This window comes from Lathamus discolor, chromosome 9, assembly GCF_037157495.1.
Source record: "Lathamus discolor isolate bLatDis1 chromosome 9, bLatDis1.hap1, whole genome shotgun sequence".
NCBI classification, from domain to species: Eukaryota; Metazoa; Chordata; class Aves; order Psittaciformes; family Psittacidae; genus Lathamus; species Lathamus discolor.
Window position 1 is genome coordinate 14,596,738 of NC_088892.1, and position 17,887 is coordinate 14,614,624.

General features: G+C 37.3%; 1 protein-coding gene across 2 annotated transcripts in view; it reads left to right on the top strand.

The window, feature by feature from the left end:
* STAG2 (STAG2 cohesin complex component) overlaps positions 1-12,452 on the top strand; it is a 78,388-nt gene extending 65,936 nt beyond the window's left edge. The window contains exons 25-34 of one of the 2 annotated variants that reach the window (XM_065689840.1): positions 33-172; positions 1,527-1,628; positions 3,589-3,737; positions 4,281-4,409; positions 4,737-4,942; positions 5,327-5,516; positions 5,632-5,715; positions 7,204-7,330; positions 7,669-7,746; positions 10,528-12,452. In XM_065689840.1, coding sequence (XP_065545912.1) covers positions 33-172; positions 1,527-1,628; positions 3,589-3,737; positions 4,281-4,409; positions 4,737-4,942; positions 5,327-5,516; positions 5,632-5,715; positions 7,204-7,330; positions 7,669-7,746; positions 10,528-10,551 — 1,229 coding nt within the window. In that variant the 3' untranslated portion in view covers positions 10,552-12,452. Of the gene's footprint in view, positions 1-32; positions 173-1,526; positions 1,629-3,588; positions 3,738-4,280; positions 4,410-4,736; positions 4,943-5,326; positions 5,517-5,601; positions 5,716-7,203; positions 7,331-7,668; positions 7,747-10,527 lie in introns of both variants that reach the window. The other variant, XM_065689839.1, reaches the window with a different exon arrangement.
* The last annotated feature ends 5,435 nt before the right edge of the window (positions 12,453-17,887 follow it).

Here is a 17,887-nt window from a genome sequence, read left to right on the forward strand (position 1 = left end):
CTGACAGTTTTCATGTTCTGAACTCTTTCTAGATGGGCAGCAGGATGATGAAGCTAGCAAAATTGAAGCATTGCACAAAAGAAGAAATCTACTTGCAGCTTTTTGTAAACTCATTGTATATACTGTGGTGGAAATGAATACAGCTGCAGACATTTTCAAGCAATATATGAAGGTAAATCTGAAGTTTAGTAGTGATGCTTCATAAACCTGATAGAATACAGTAGCTGTGGATTTCATATTATTTTGTGTTTTTTTACCTTGCAAAGTAACTGGTTAGTAACTGGTTCAGAATGCGAAGAATTCAAACCTCTGGAGTTGGTAGTTCACAGACCTTTTAAAATGCTTTCTACATAAGAAGGGGAAAAAATGACTTGATACTAGTTTCACAGTTCCAGTGTGTTATCAGGGAGGGAGGAAGGAAACCTGGTAATTCTTTTTACATTGTTTTAATAGATATATTTTCTTATCCAGATCAGTGGTATATCTTTAGTGCAGTTACCTAGTGTAGCAGGCCCTTCAAGAATCTTCTCACAAAGACCAGCTCCATAATCTTTACTGTGAGGGTAGTGAGGCACTGGAATGGGTTACCCAAGGAAGCTGTGAATGCTCCATCCCTGGCGGTGTTGAAGACTGGCTTGGACAGAGCCTTGGGTGACATGGTTTAATGCAAGGTGTCCCTGCCCATGGCAGGGGGTTGGAACTTGATGATCTTAAGGTCCTTTCCGTCCCTAACTGTTCTATTATTCTGTGTCTAGCCTCATCCAGTAATTTCAGCTTAAACTTTGTAGAAGAGAGAAAATTGTTTTTGAGTAGCCTCCCCCCAATTTTTACATCTGTTTTTATCTTATTTGAATATGAAACCCTGTGCTTGGCTTCTGGGATTCACAGCTGCTCAGTTATATGAGTTCTCATTTTGTGAATATAATAAAGCTTTGCTCCTTGGTGATTACCTTAAAAATTAAAAATTTGGGCAGCCTGCTTTTGTTTGAGTACCCTACGCATATTTTAAATCTCTAAAGAGATAACTGGGTCTTTCTTGAACTTGAAATACTTACAGAACTGAACAGGCAGCTTTCTTCATTGGAAAAATTATGGCTATGACACTGTTAGTGTTTCTTTTCAGCAAACAGAAAAACTCCCCACCAGAGATAGAGGACTTACTAAAAAGATTAGATTTTAATCTTGTACCCTGAAGGGGTGAACACATGCTATTAACAAATGTGTCATGGCCTTGAAGATAAATAGGTCATTCTGCCTCTAAAGTAATGCTAACAAGAAGAGTGTGAACTGGATATTATACTCCTTATTTGAGGGGTTTTTTTTTTAAGTATTTTGGAGGTAGTTTAGGATATTTTGATGATATAATCCTGAACATGTTAGGTTTTTTCCTTTTGCACATCTTCAGTTATTTTTTTAAGTAGCAGATCCTTGATGTTGTTTTCTGAAAAATGCAGTAGTCGTAATGTTTTCAACTATAAATTGGAAGTTAACCTTTTTTTTGTTTTTTTGTTTTTTTTTTTTCCTAGTATTACAATGACTATGGTGATATTATTAAAGAAACAATGAGTAAAACAAGACAGATAGACAAAATCCAGTGTGCTAAAACACTTATTCTTAGCTTGCAGCAGGTAAGAATCATTTACAATATTTTTTTGCATGTAATTCCATCCTGTAGATAATGTGTAGTTTAATAGCTAGTGTGAGGTATTAATGATGAAGTGCTTATGGAGGGTAGGGATAAGTAGGTCTAAACTGGAACACATTTTCTGCAACTGTTGAAAAACTGCCAGAAGTCTTCCTATACTTACACAAAATACTGTGCTACACAAAGTGTATGCAAGAGCCACATGAATAAGAAATGGATGTAACACCATGATACCTTCTTAACCCTAAACCAATACTTGGAGTCACATGTTCAGAAATGTGTTGTGAAAATGGTAGTTCACTTACTCATGAAGAAGGGAGAACATTTCTGCCTCTGTGGTGGGGTTTGGTTTTTACTTGTAGTTGTTTTCTTTTTGTTTGATTGTTCCCCCCATTTCCCCTCCCATTGTGTTGACTTTTGTTTTTCTTGAAGGGTGTTGGTTGGGGTTTTTTTTTGTTTCTTTGGTTGATTTTAAACTATTCTGAGAATTCATGAGAAGTTTTAGTAATTCAGTATTTCTTAATGTTTGGTAGGGGCTTCACCCATCTTTGAAATTAAAACTTGATTTAATGCTCTCTTCAGTAAAAGAGCTTGTTTGTGTGGAGACCTGATGAATTCAGTCGAGGTCAGAGTCGGATTCATCTGCTCACATGAACCATCTGCATGAATCTTACTTACAGGATCAGAACAATAAAGCCATATCTCTGCAAATGACTGTAATATAGATCTCTGCTGTTGTTGAACACATGTTCAAAGTGTACCCCAGTTTGTTCTCTTTCCTCGCACCTCATTTTTTGACTAGAGGTCATAGAGCCACATAGTGGATGTAGATCTAGATGCTGATCCTGGTTGAGTGCTAACCAGAGAAAGTCCTTAAGCCCCATAACTGGTTTATCTGTATGGGTATTGCCAGTACCAGGGAGGGTGAGGCCTTTCCTTTTTTAGCAGTGTGACTTTGTAGCTGGTGGAAATGCAACATAAAATGGGCAGTTAAATACTCCTACAGTTTTTGCCAACTTTTCACCAGAGTTCACAATTTTTTGTGATATTGGTTAAATATTACCCTCCTTAGTCTTTTCTGTCTCGTGAATAACCAGCCCCTTAGATGTTAAAGGGCAGGCAAAGTGAATGTTGTAAGTAGGATTACACATGAAACAGGGTATCAGTTACACAATTCCCATGTGGCAGTAAGAATAGTAACATGGGGGACCCAACTATTACAAAACATACAGAAGAAACCCTCATGAATTGAAATATGTAACTGGTTTCAGGAAAACTGCTTAAGAAAGAAACTAACCAGAGAAGAAGCACTAAAACTGGTAGTGGAGAAAGGGAATAATTAAACTAATGTTCATAGCTCTAGTCTGGTTTTGGTTTATTTTGTCTTACATAAGAGAGTGAAGGGCGAGTGTTTTAGAATTAGAAAATACTAGAAAAAATTACTGTTGAAGATCATAATAGTCAAATTCGGAGGAATAAGAAGAGGATTGATGAAGCTGAAAAGATGAAGTTGATTGTTCAGCTTCGCCAACTAGTGATAAATAGTTGAAATTCGGGTTCTCAGTGGCAAAGGTTTTGTTGTCTTTGGCAGCTTCCTTGAAGGCATGTGTCCATTTTAGAATTTCTTCCAATATTCTTGTATTTTCAAAAGATAAAAAAAAAATAAATTAGCAAGTAGTAGTTGAAAAGCTGTTACATTTATAGTTTGACAGTGTGCATTTCAAGGATTAACCCTGAAGTGTAGACTCTTGAAGAGTATTACTGACTTGGCTTTCCAAAGCCTTGACTTGGTTTTCCTAAACCTCCATGTTTGTCTTTTGGGGTGCTTGAATTAAGAGAAAAATGCTGTAAACCACTTTTTACTGTTATTTAGCTTTGTGTTGATTGCTCCGAAGTTTGGCAGTCTTTTAATAAATTAAAATCTCCCTTTTCCTTTCATACAGCTTTTCAATGAAATGATTCAAGAAAATGGTTATAATTTTGACAGATCATCACCAACATTCAGTGGCATAAAGGAACTTGCTCGACGTTTTGCTTTAACGTTTGGATTGGATCAGTTGAAAACAAGAGAAGCTATTGCTATGTTACACAAGTAATTGCGTGCTTTGTATTACTTCCTTTTTCATAAATGCTTCTTGACTAAAATACATTTTCAGTCTTTCAGAATAATTTTGCTAATGCAAAACGCATCAACACTAGAGATGTAACCCATCGATAAATTAGGGGATGACTGCAGTTTTGTGCCTGAATTAAACCCAAGTGATAAGTAATATTGGTGTTCTTCAACCCCATTGTATAAGCCTTTAAATGACAGCAGCGTTGATGCTATCACAAAAAAGTATTTTTAATCTCTTACCCATAACAGTAAAAACTGATTCCCCCCTCCATTGTTAATGGTGGGCTGTGTTGAACTTAGGCAGAAAACTTGAAATGCAAGGTAGAAACATCATGACAGAAAGTGTGTGCAGATTCAAATAATGAATAGTGTTTACTTTTTTTTCTGTCAGAGTATGGAAACCTCAAATCATTGCTTTCTTGACAGAGAAGAAAGGTGTTCAGTTTTGATAGCTTCCAGTGCTTAGAACTTCGTCTTAAGTTTGTGCCTGATGTGACTTCATGTATAATTTTTTCTTAGGGATGGCATAGAATTTGCTTTTAAGGAGCCTAATCCACAAGGTGAGAGCCACCCACCATTAAATTTGGCATTTCTTGACATTCTGAGCGAGTTCTCCTCCAAACTTCTCAGACAAGACAAAAGAACAGTGTAAGTATTATTCTTCTTAATATTTGTAATGATAATCATAAGAGCTGCATTTGAATAAACGTGTGGTTTTGTGTACTGCATTTACCTAAAGTGGAATCTGGCACATCAAGATAATTTTACACTAATGCGGTCAAGTATAATCACAAAGGGCAAATTGTATTTACTCTTGTTATTTTATTGTGGATGAACAGAAATCATGTTCTGGATTTGCTACATGTTAGCTAGATGAGGAGCTTTGGATGTTAATTGCAGTAGTTGCATATCCTGATATGTTAACATCTTGTTACAGATATTTTGCATTGTTGTAATTATTTTTTCCATTTAAAGGTACGTTTACTTGGAGAAGTTTATGACCTTTCAGATGTCTCTTCGAAGAGAAGATGTGTGGCTTCCTCTCATGTCCTACAGAAACTCTTTGTTAGCTGGTGGGGATGATGATACTATGTCAGTGATTAGTGGAATTAGTAGTCGAGGTTCTACAGTAAGAAATAAGAAGACAAAGCCAGCAACAGGGAAACGGAAAGTACCTGAAGGTAGAACTTTCCTCATCTTAAAATCTACTAGAGTAGATATCCATATGAACTACACGTGTCAATACTTACTTGTTAGCTTGAGGGAATTTGTATGCTTTAATGTATTTTTTTAAAAACAGGCTAACTTCTGTGCATTTATGTGTCCTGGTGGGAAAACTATTCATTTGAAGAGGCTGAATAATGTAACACTGATTCACGAAAGAAAATAAGGCACTGTGCTGCATTAAGTTATAGAATACAAAATATTTTAAATACTCTAGCCAGTGGTTGTAAATCCAGGCTTTCTGGGGCACGTGTAAGACTGTGGCAAAAAGTAGTCATGTTTAAACTTCCAATTTTAGGTTAGTTTGGAAAACTTTACTGATGTTCTGTGTTGCCTTCCAGCTGAAGAAAGCAGCAGTAGTGACAGTATGTGGCTGAACAGGGAGCAGACAATGCACACACCAGTGATGATGCAGACGCCTCAGCTTACTTCCACTATAATGAGGGAGCCCAAGAGATTGCGACCTGAAGAAAGTTATATGGGTGTCTATCCTATGCAGCCCGAACACCACCAAGCTCCACTTGATTACAAGTACGTAGATGAGTAGGTCTGCTTTGTGTTAGTGTTCATACACAAAACCAGTTCATGTTTAAAATAGAATAATGGTCTTTTTAAGCACGCAAGTAACGTGGATGTTGGCTCAAAGGCAACAGGAAGAAGCCGCGCGACAACAGCAGGAGAGGGCAGCGATGAACTACGTCAAGCTGAGAACCAACTTGCAACACGCTATGTGAGTGAGAGTGGAATAGTCTTTCATTGGTTTGGGGAGGGAAGGGTTTACTAAGTGCAGTGTTACTCCTGTCCCTTCCAAAAGGGATACACTTCACAGTTTTCTTTGTCTTAAAACTTGTAAAAGTGTATGATAATTTAGCAGTATAGATCCATTTGATTTCTTGCTAATTTTTGAACTGAAGTTCAAGAAAAATTAAAACAGTAGTGAGATATGGAATAAAGGGACCTGGAAATTGAGCTGAATGCTGTGTGTGGCAGGAATATGTAATCAATGTACATGACACATCTTTATGTATAACTGCAGAATCATTTTTAGAATAGAACATTAAAAATGAGCCTTATAATAGGTGTTCAATGTGTGGAGCAGAAAGTTTCTGCTTAGTTTAATTATACTGTTTCTTTTTCCTTGAATTCTAAGTTGCAAGTTTAGAGTTCTGCTGATGCTTTTTTACTTTTGAAAAAAACCTCCTCCTTTGAAAGGAACTGCTGTCTTCAGCATTTCTGTGACTGATGCAGATTTTGTCTGACCTGAACTGACACCAGTGTTGAGCGGAATCCTGTACTACCAGTTTTTGTAGAACTTCCCAAAGCAAACACACAAACCATGTGAAGTTCTCCATATTGTGAACATAAAGATAGTCTAATGTTTCTTAAATGTGAATGTCCTTCAGAGGTCATACATCCTTACTGTAGTGTCATTCACTCCATTATGATTCATCACGCGTGCATTTTGATACGCACAATAGTGAAGTTATGTTCCAGAGTTAGTTTAACTGTGGAGGGGAAGACTAGTTTTAGAAGTTCTCAGCTTCAATAAAACTGCGTGGTTCTACAGAAAAAAAGTATAAGTTATAAACTAAAACTACAGACATACATATATTGAGGAGCTTTACATCTTTCCTCTGCTTGTTTTTAATTCTATAATACCAGTGCTTCATGTAACATAGTTTGTGTTCACTGTAATTCAGAATGACTCCTTATTTAAAGTTCTGGTGTTGCATGTAGAAGTTACGAGGAGAGAGGCTGAAGGGCTGTGTGGGAATGTCTCAAAATGGATTTATGCATCCACTTTATAGTAAAGACATTCTTCCTTGCCTTGTCTTAAGGCAGGAACAGTTTTTCTTTAGGTGGCAAATCTTAGGTTCTTTCTCACTTGAGGAAAAGTACTTGCATAGAAATCTTAACTCAAGTGTGGTTTTGATCTGCTTATCCATTCCTGCAACCTCTTAGAATACCCATGTAGGGATCTACCACGAAGTTTCATAAGTTGATCTTTGTTAGTTGTTCTCTCTTGCTCTCTTAGCATCTTTTAGTTGGTTAAATACCAGCCTTAACAGTAGTTACGCTTTTATTTAATTAGTTTCTTTTATATCTAATGGGATTGTCACTTGTTGGCAGTTCCTTACTAAACATTAGCTTTTTAAATACTTAGATAAAACTTAACTTGATCTAGTGCTAAACAGTGTGCTTTATCATTTCATTTCAGTCGACGTGGCACAAGTCTAATGGAAGATGATGAAGAGCCAATTGTGGAAGATGTGATGATGTCATCAGAAGGGCGGATTGAAGATCTTAATGAAGGCATGGATTTTGACACCATGGACATAGACCTAGTAAGAAAACTACTTGTCTTCTGAAGGGATTTTGGATTTGTATTTCTGCTTTTAAAGAGAGTATTTGAATCAAATTTTTTGTTTTGGTGAAACAAAAATCATTCTCATTGACCTGTGCATTCTTAGGTGGCTGTGCCACTATGTGTATACAAGTGCCATCTGTCCAAACTGCCATACAAAAAGCAAGAACACTTCCTGTAATAGTAATGTGAGAGGTGAACATTTATCTCCTGTAAATTCTTATCCCCTGGGAGTTCAGCTTCATTTATTACAGTTTAAAAACTTTGTTGTTTTTCCTGGAATTACAGTTAATATGTTTGTTTCCTTGCTTTTTTAAGCCACCATCAAAGAACAGGAGAGAAAGAACGGAACTAAAACCAGATTTCTTTGACCCCGCTTCAATCATGGATGAATCGGTAGGTTAACTTACGTAGAGGAAAATAACATAAAATCAGCCATAGAGTTACAATACTCACTCCAAGTATTAAATGGAAAGAATGCAATCTTTAGGTTGTCTTCATTAGCTTATTTTGGCAGACTGGTACAGTCAGTGAAATCCTTTACGCTGTAATTCAGCTTCATAAATTCTAAGATAGTCAGTGTTCTTTGCAAGTTTGTAGGATTTTTTTGTTCTTAATACTTTCTATGTAGCTATGTAAAAATCAAAAACCTTTGAATCTGAGAAGAAAACACATCTGGGATGGAAAAAATCCTTGCAGAAGTTGGTAGCAAAGAGCTTAAAAAAATAAAACTTGTGCATATACTATATTAAAGGCAAGTTTCCTGTTGTGATGAGCTTAGCTGAGTGACTGATGTCATTACCAATTGTCAGCATTGGATGGTTTTGCAGTGTTTTTATATATATATATTTTTTAAAATTGGCATATTTACTTTCGTGCATAAGTAAGATAATGGAGAAAATAGAGATAATACAGATATCTGTTTATAGAGATGAGAGGTATTTTTTCTTTCCATATAAAGTTTTAGGTCCAAAACATCCGAAGTCTGTAGTTTCTGCTTGCAGTTGCCCTTTTTTCCGACTTGGTAAATCTGCAGTCTCTATTCTCTTTTAAAAAAATCTGCATGAGGGATTCCTTCTGTCTTGAACCACTTGTAATGTATGCAGCCATTTTTGACCTTGTGTAGCTGGTACAAAATTACACTGGAAATAACAAGCTACAGCAAGCCAGCAGAGGACAGTGCAACAAGGCTTCCTGGGAATCTTGGACAGCTTGGTGGAATTTGGAAGACAGTTATGTATTTTTTTACAGCATTGTTGCAGTGTGAACCTGTTCTTGTTATGGGAGAAAGAAGTCTTAAATGCTGTTTTAAATGCAAATCCATACATTTTGTACCAGTAGGCCTTTGCGCTAGTAGTAATGAATCAGATTAGGTTGTGCATCTGGCTGTTGTGTGTTCTGTTTCTGAAGTAACACCAAGAAAGTTCATCACCTGTTTTCCGACGTTCTGTTTTAAAATAGTTCTTCCCTTCCCCTTCTTGCTTTTTAATTGATCTGTGAAATACCAGTCATTTTCTAATCTGACTATACCAAAAATTTGGTCTTCCACAGGTGCATTTCATTGATTTGAGAAACCTTTCAGCTTTTCGGTTTCTAAAACTAGTTCAGAATAGTTCTAATCAGTTTACTGTTGGCTAGGTTTCTTTCCTATTCCTTTATTTCTCATTCACCACCACCCCTTCTGAGGCCGGATTTGCCAGGCAGTCCTCAGCTGCAGTGTGGGAGCATCACCACATGATGGCAGCCGGCTACAGTCGCATTGCTCTGCAGGCTCGAGCCAGGGCTGAGAGCCCAGCGGTGGCCTCGTCCCATGTGCCCTGTGCAAGGAGGGAGCAGTGCTGCACTGCAGTGAGCTGCTACGGTCCAGGGGGCATCATCTAGCAAACCTCCCTTCCAGGTAGGATGCAGGCAGGGAGGTGATCCTGGAAGCAGGACTGCAGAAAACAGCTGCATCGCAGAACACAGCTGTTCCTTAGCATAAACCCCACCAAAATGAGTTTACCTAAATGGGGAAAGCTCTGCTAATAGTTTAGGAGACAACATGAATCCATATTAAATCAGAACTGTTTATTAAATCAGTCAGTGTTTAAAATAAAAACAACCCAATTTCATAAATGCAAAGTCTTTTCAGAATTAAGTTAATCTGATTTATTCAAATAATTAATTTCAGAGGTCCATAATTCTTGGATTTGTTGCACTTGTTTTTAATAGGCCTAGACATAATAAAGTTGTTTAATTTATTCAGATGCACGTGGTTTATGGTCAGAATTTCAGTCTGTTTTCATTTTTTTTGATGTGTCCAGTTATTGCTGGCACCAGAGGCAGTTGTGTCTTAGTCTGCTGTATTATATGGTGCATCTAAAGTGAATTTAATACAAAGAACAGTAAAAATCGGTTTATAAACAGATAAATGTGGACAGCAGGGTTAAGGTTTGGGGAAATAAAGTCTCTCATGGCTCTTCCTGATGTTATAAAGTCCTATAAAAGCTAGGACAGTCACAATATCTATATCTTCTGGGGCTTCCATTGGCATAGAAAACTGTATGGCTTGCTTCTATGTGGGAAGCGGGAACTGATTCTTTGTTTTCAGGAAAGGTTTTTCTTCACTTAATCACAGTCTCCTGAAGGACACTGTTTTCATTTTACCTGATTATTACTTCTTTTTTTCTACTGTGTTCCTGACAGAGTTAATATATTTAATAGGAAATACTAGGCTTATGTCCTGGCTGATTGTTGCAGGCTGACATGTTTTTATGATCACAGATGCAGCAGTAGCCAGCACATAAGACTGTTTTTCCCAGACTTAGTTTCTGCAAACTACAGACTTTAAGTTAAGACCTATAGAATGCCATTGTGAGAAAAGTCCCAAGATAGGCAAACAAACTAAAAATTACTTTGCAGTTACTACCCAAAATGATTAAAGCACAGTCTTTATCACATTCCTACTGGATTGAGCTAATTTCAAGTGGGGGAGAAATACTTCCTAAAGAACAAGGTGCCCTTTGCATATTACTACATAAATCAGAAGTGTGGTGAATCTGGTTTGGAAGAAAAATAAACTTACAATGCCTTAACGTATCTTGAAGTGTCTTAATCTTAAATCATATACTAATTGCTTTGTTTCTGTTAAATGTGTAGTAGACTACCAATTGACACCATTTCTAACTTTTTTTTTAGGTTCTTGGGGTGTCAATGTTTTAATACCAGAGCAGCAAATAAATCAGTGGTGAAGTCATTTTCTAAGTGGAAGAGGAAGTTTTTCAATACAAAATTGTGGTAGATACAGTGAAATTCTGAACAGATTTTTCTCTAAGGAGAATGACATGCTTTCAAGATCAAGTGCATTGAAGGGGCAGTTTTGTTTGCCTGAAAAAAAAATAAAGAGAAATGTAAAGGACAAGTAAACAAATTGAGGATAAGCTACACTTTTTTTGTTGGGAAAAAAATTCAATATTTTATTTATGTGCTATCAGTTTATTTCTGGCTCATAAGAAGTATTCCCTCTGAGTTTGAATCTGACAGTCTGAGAGGTCTTTGGTACAGATTTGAGCCCTTCTCTATACATTTGCTGGCTATACTAAATAATCATGAGCTCTGCTGGATTGCTGTTTACATCCATGAACTGAAATACTAGATGGATTGGTTTTCTCACAGTGATAGAACCAGAAGAGTTGTCAGTATTTGAAATCAAATGCAAACTTCAGCCACGGAAGGTTTGTATTAATTAATCATGGAAAAAAAAAAAAACACACCATAAAGCAGAATCTTAACAGCTTTTTAATCTAAACCACATTTTTATTCCAAAAGCTTCTCGCTAGCCTTCTCAGAAAGGTCCATAAACTATGAACTACCCAAAAGTAACAGATCTCAGCCATGCTTGCCCATTACCAACCCTGAAAGTTTGCTTGTCCTTTAAGAAAAATGTAATGTTGTGAAATTCCTTCCAGTAGTGCCACTGTATTTTGTCTCCAAATAAAAAGAAGCTTATTGTAGTATGTTTGCAGAAAAATTCTAAACAAAAATTATACAGCTTATTAGAGTGTGGGAATAGGGATCTAAATTTTAAATAAAATTATATATATATATAAATTGGTGCTGATTTTATAATTGCGCAGTTTGTTTAGTTTTTTCTTACTTTTAAATTCCAACTTAAAATTATGAGGTTTCAGAAATATATTGAAAGTTTAACAATGTTTAAAAATAGAAGAGCATGAGAATTCATGCTTTAAAAATGATTTTTAAATTTGTATTTTATATTGTTTTATCTATCTGTCTTTGCAAGCAGTCTTCAGGTTAAAGATACTTCTAACAGGTTACAGTACATTTCCTCTGTATGTAAATTAGATTGGATAATAGAAATTCATAAACAGCCCATAATATTCTTTGAAAGCTAAGCTTTAAACTTCATTTTGTGTCCATTCACAAATAAATTAAATTTGGTCTAAAACAGAAAGTGGATCTATGCCATTTTGACATCGACTCATTTTGCAAGGCTTAGGCAGCTAGACATCATTTTAAAGGAAATATTAACTTATATTACATATGTATATTTTTTGTCAGTTGTCTCTCGGTTCTTGAGGTATATTATTTTAATCATTCCATGCCTTAATATGCTTGCAATACAAGAATCTCCCCAGATGGGTGAACACAAAAGGCTTCCTGTTTTTAGACTCAGAAATTAAACATTCGGCTGTGGTAGCCAAAAACCATAGATTATCTAAAGGATCATGATAAAATATAATTATTTTACTAAGTCATGGGGTAACAACAAACTCAAAACTAGATCTGCCTAACTCATTTTACATAAATAAATACTCTCATGTCTAAAAGTACTGCCTATATTGTTTTTCACACCACTGCATTTAATAGAACTGCTGAAAGGACTGTATATATGATTTTAAACTTAAGTTGATTTTTCTTACTCTTGAAGGAGTGTTTCTTTGTGAAAGCAGTTCTTACAGCTTTGTTTTCAACCAGCTAAAAATGTTTTATATATTTACCTTAACCTGTTGTCCTCCACATTCTATTGTCCTAATTGTACTGTTTTCTGATTTGTATTTATGTCTTGAGACAGTAACTTTTTGAATAAAAATAAACCTACAGTATGTTGTATGTTTGATCTTTTTAAATCGGGGTTAGGGGAGGACAGTGAAGAAAGGGGTATGAGTAATGCAAATGTTATGTTTATAGAAATCAAAATCTTTTTCCATGTCTTTCAAGTGTTTGTCTCAGAGTTGGGATAATGTATGAAAAACTGCACTGTTTTATATTTGTAATAAATTGTACAAGTTTTTAAAATGTGAATAAAGCACTAATTGGGTAATAATTTAAAGTAGAAAAGTTAATGCAATCATGATTGTTTTAAATATGCTTTAATTTGAGATAAGCTTGTTAAAAGACTTAGTGTAAATACAGAGTGAGCTTTTCAAGAGGTTAGTACCTACAAATAAAATTTTTAAAGTTTGTATAGAACTTTTACATGCCAAGAAATCGATGCTTAATTATTTTTGTGTTCTGGTTTTTAAAGGTGTATCAATAGCTTTCCTGTTGGTTTCTTTTTAACTTCTATCTGACATGATTCAGAATGCTTTTGATTCAGACGTTGGAGATACTGTATATAGTCCAATGGAAATGCCACTAAAAGTGTTTGCTTTACCATACACCTGATTAGTAGTCTAAGCTTAATTGGCAAGACAGCGAGGAAATGAGGGGGCAACCATAAGCATCTCTTGCCCACCTTCCCTTTCCTCAACTACTGAGCAGCTCTGGCTGCAAGTGGAAAACTCCTTCCTGTTACAAGGCTTTTTAAAGGAGTCATTTTAAAATCTTAGAGATAATACTTCTAATCCTTGCTAATGTAACTTTGGCTGATATTTTATTATTACTATTAGTAATTACAAATGTTAAATCCTGTCTCTAAATCCTGCTGTAAGTTCAATAGTATCTTGTGGAAAATGGTTTTAGTAGGTTCTAAGTTTATAACGAGAAATACCTTTACTATACAATGTAAAGTCTGTCCTAGTTACACCGTTTTGGTACAGAAGCCTGTAAATGAAAGAAGTTTGAGTTCTGAAGAGATGTGATAAAAATGTAGAAACCAACAAATGATTCAGAGAAAGTATGTCCTCTAGTTTACCAAAGAGGCCACAGAGAAGATACTGACACAGAGTGAAATTCCAAGGAATAGCCTTCACATATTCTGTAAAAAAAAAAAAAAAAAAAAAAGTATTTCTTGATATTAAACAACCAAAGACAATATGTAAGAAGTTAGTGATTGCTGTTGTTTGTTTCTTTGTTTTTCCTTTGGATGGTGTGGTGCTTGTCAGAGCCAGTAAATCCCCCTCTTCTCTAACTAAATAATTGCTGCTTTGGAAGTTACTCGTCTCTGTTTTCCAGGTAGTTTACACACACGCTTGTTTTGGCAGGGGATTTCAGGATACCAACACTGTTAGCTTTAACTTCCTACCAGTAAAAAGTCTACTGAGCTTTTTGAGATGCTTTCATTCACATTGGTGCTTTGCTGCTTTTCAACCTATGGCTACCTTTTTTTTGGGGGGGGGGGGGGGGGGCGAGTTTAATAGCCTGATGAACATCATGGTCTTGTTAATTATATGAAGCATTTGTCAAAATTATCAGTTTGTGCTTCAGAATTCTTGCGATAAAACACAAATGGGTTCTTTAAAAATATCCTCATTCGTACTCATCTGCTTAAATTTTCTTAATTTAGGATACTGACGTGCAGCTTCTGCCGTTCCCTCATTTTTCATAATCCTAAACCATCTCCAGTACTGATACTGTTTACTTTCTGATATTTATTGGCATTCAAAAGGGGTCGTAGCTTTGATGGAGGTGAATGATGACACATCCTTGGAAAACAAGGTAATGCAGGACAATGCTGTTCTATACTAATAGTTGTATTAAAAAAGCAACAATTCAGTGTTAGTAGTGCCTGTCATTTTCCTCAGCTGTCTCTCCTGTATCCTCTCTTCCTGTTGTGAGCTTTCTTGAATACGTTCTTTTGATTGAACCTTATTTTCTTTTTACAGTTCTTTTTTAAGAGCCAGACTTTGCCTCCCTGTGTAACTGAATGCCTTCCAGCTAGAGATCCTGTTGCTTTTTTTGTTGTGTTTTTTGTACCTACTGCCAGATTTATAGATGTAAATCAGAATGGCTGCACGGTGGTAAGAAGCTATGACCGTGCCCATCCAAAGCATGTTGAAGTGATTGGGTGGCTGTTAACAGAACCCCATGTGAAAGCTTCCCTCTTCTAGAGAATGTGTGCAGCTCTCTGCAGTGTTGTGTAATTTCTGCTAAGCTTTTCCAAGCAGTTTCTGGTTGGAAAAGAAGCAAGGCCATCATTTTTTGCCTGTATTAACTGTATTTGTGGAAAAAGCTGATTACAGCTTGAATTCTGCACTGTAAATCAAAACGCGAAACCCTCTAGGGGTCCTAGAACATCTCAAATTAGGAAGGGGATGTGAAGTCGGTAGTTGCTTCATGAAAGCACTCAAGTAATACAACAAGATTTTGTAGAAATTAATTAGTTTGATGAAGACAGCTTCGTTGCATGTTGAGATTGGTAATGACAGGTCAGATCAATGCGCACAGCAGCAGTTTGTTTCCAATTTGGCAGGCTGTGAACATACCTAGAATGCTGTCTTGGATAAGCAGCCAATATCATCTTTATTTGCGTTCTTTAAGAGTGCCTGTGAGCCCGCCCTCCACTGTCATTTCTTCCAGATACAAATATGATTTATGTGTCAGAATTTTAGCAGGGGTGGTGTCTGTGTACTCATCTGGCGTTTCTCTATACTGCTCATTCAGTACAATTACTGTAGCTTAAACTTTTCTGCGTACCTTTATCTCGGTTGGCTGCAAGGTCTGTTAATGGGCATTGTAGGACAGGGGCTCCTTGGGAACTGCAGTGAGCACTGTGTGCAGTTAACCCAGTTAATGGCTGGGTTGACTCAGAGCTGGGTTCGTGTGATGGGGCTTCGTCTCGACCTTCCCATTGTGTGCTGCTCAGCTCTACTATTTATCTGACAGAGTGCTTCACCCTCTGAGTACTGTGTTGGCAGCTCCACATGAAACCTTTTACTTACCACACCATATGGCCATTTCAGGAAGCCACACCATTTGCTGCTGCTTTTTAAACAGCAGTTAAACCACAGTTCTTGAGTGACGTATGTGCAGATCTCTTACTACTTTAACACACTTTTCACAGGGTTATATTCTGTTTGATTCTTCTTGGACTGCTGAGCTGCACCAAAAACAAAAAACCCAAACCACAGCCACTTGTTTTTCATACCATGCACAAAAGCACTGAAAGATGTATCTTATATTTAGCCTGCTCTTCGTGTTTTTCATCTAAAAATACTGAGCTGTCTTTTATACAACTGTTCTTACGTATCAACTGACAAAACCTGTCTTCTCATTCTTTCTGCTGCTGGCATATAATCTTTTCAATCTTGAAAAGCAGATATTTTGGGGCGCTTTTTTTTAACTGAATTCTTCCTACGAAACCCAGCGTGGATTAGGGAAGTGGCTCTGTCAGTGGAAACACTATGTTGTCATTTCCATCCTGTTTGAAGCACTGATGGTGTTATGGTTTAAGGGCATATCGTGGCAATGCTTGTAACTGGAGAAGCCTGCAGGTTTGGACTATCAGTTTCCCTTGTTTAGGAACTATTTCTTTTTTTCTTCTTTGTATCAACAGCTTGTACTTGGTGAAGGCAGCTTGGTTGAAGTGCCATGAAGCTGAAAGGAACAGATGTTCTATTAAAAGTTTTTTTCACTGCACATTCTTTTTCTCCTTAACCTTGCAACACTTCATCTTCTGTTTCAGAATGACTTTCAGTGCCATCTCTAGCTTGCCTGGCTTGGATTTGTAGATCTGACAGACATGGTGTCCCATAGAACAGAGGGACTGCCAGGGATGAGGCTTAAGCCGTTAGCGTTACCTGCCTTTTCCTGGGATCTGTGCTGAGTTGACTAAAGAAAATAGGTTGGTTGGCTGTTGTGGCATGCTGCTGATCTGTCACAGAGTGACAGACCCATGCATTTTATGGATTTAGTTTGGAAGCATCGTCTCTGCTTTCCATTCCTTCAGTTAGTATTAGATTTAGGTCACTTGATCCATTATTAAATTCAAAAGATGTGCCTTTTAGACTCCTCTTAAATCCCTACCCATGAAGAAAGTCAGGTTCCTATTTACTTACATACATTTTTTAATTCGATTTGCTGTTCATCCCATTCATTTACCAGAAATTAATGATGTGTGGAGCAGAACCAAACCGCACCACTCAGTGATGCATAGTCAAAGAAGCGAGAACGTGGCAGGCTGGCTCTTGCAGGTAGATCACAGCTCTGTTCTCTGGATAATGACTGACTCCTGTTCTACAGAACACAAACATAACAGGCGCACAAATCCCCACTCCAGATCTAGTTCACACCAGCGTAACTTGGATCTGTAGAGCAGGATGCTCTGCCCAGTCAGCACGTTGGGCCCTGGCTGACATGACCACAACGTGATTCCTCCTCAGGCGCTGCCTTCTGCCTGGTGTCAGATGTGTCGTGCCCATCCCCTCTCTGAAGGGGAATTAGTCATTATTCCTATGTTGCCGGCCTGCTAGGGGCCTTGCCAGGCCTGTAACCCCGATGGCTGAAACTCATGGCTAAAAGGATAGCAATAAAAGTTCCCTTTGCTGTCCAGCTTTCAGAACATTATATTCATGTTGCTGCCTTCATTCTCCACTCTCGGCCTGAATTCAGGGGGTGTCTCCTAGCTCTGCTCTCTATGCAACTGGTCAGGAGAGCAGTACAAGTCCACTGCTGTCTCCCATCCTTGGGCGCTGGGTGTTGAAATGGCAGGTGGGTCCAGAGGTACCGTCTTTCACCTGCCTACAGTGAACAGCACTATTGTTTCCTGAATTTGATGATTGAGAACTTTCTCTGTACGGTGTTAAGGTACAAAGAAGGGTGCAGGATTTTGGACTGAATTATTTGGGGAACCAAGCTTTGTCTTTCAAGGCAGATGCCTATCATTACGTAAACTGATCTTCGTAGTACAGCTGATAACAGAAAATTCTTTCAGAGGATGATGCTAGCAATTACGCGAAGTGAAGCTCGTGTTAGTGATACCCTGCAGTTCAAATCAGTGTGGTATTTTTAAGTGATGCCTTGTAGCTTTTGCAGAAGTCAAAGTATTAATTCTGTTGTCATCCCAGTGCCGTAGCTTTTAGGGATGAGATTAATGCAGACTTTGCATGAGAATCGGATCTGGATAGGTAATTTGTGATAACGTATTCATTGAATTTGGTCTCCCTGATTTGTTCAAACATTGGGTGTTTTTTCAGTTACTTCTATTTCTGGTCCTACTATCCTTGGCTGAGATTCGGGGTTTGGTATTTTTTCCTGCCACTCTTCAAAATACAGGGAGCTTTTCTAGTTTAGTCCCTATTGTCTCTTTTTTAATATCCTTTTTGGAGAACCAAAGCTTTTTAATGCTGTTTCAGTATAGCTCTTGACACTTAACGCA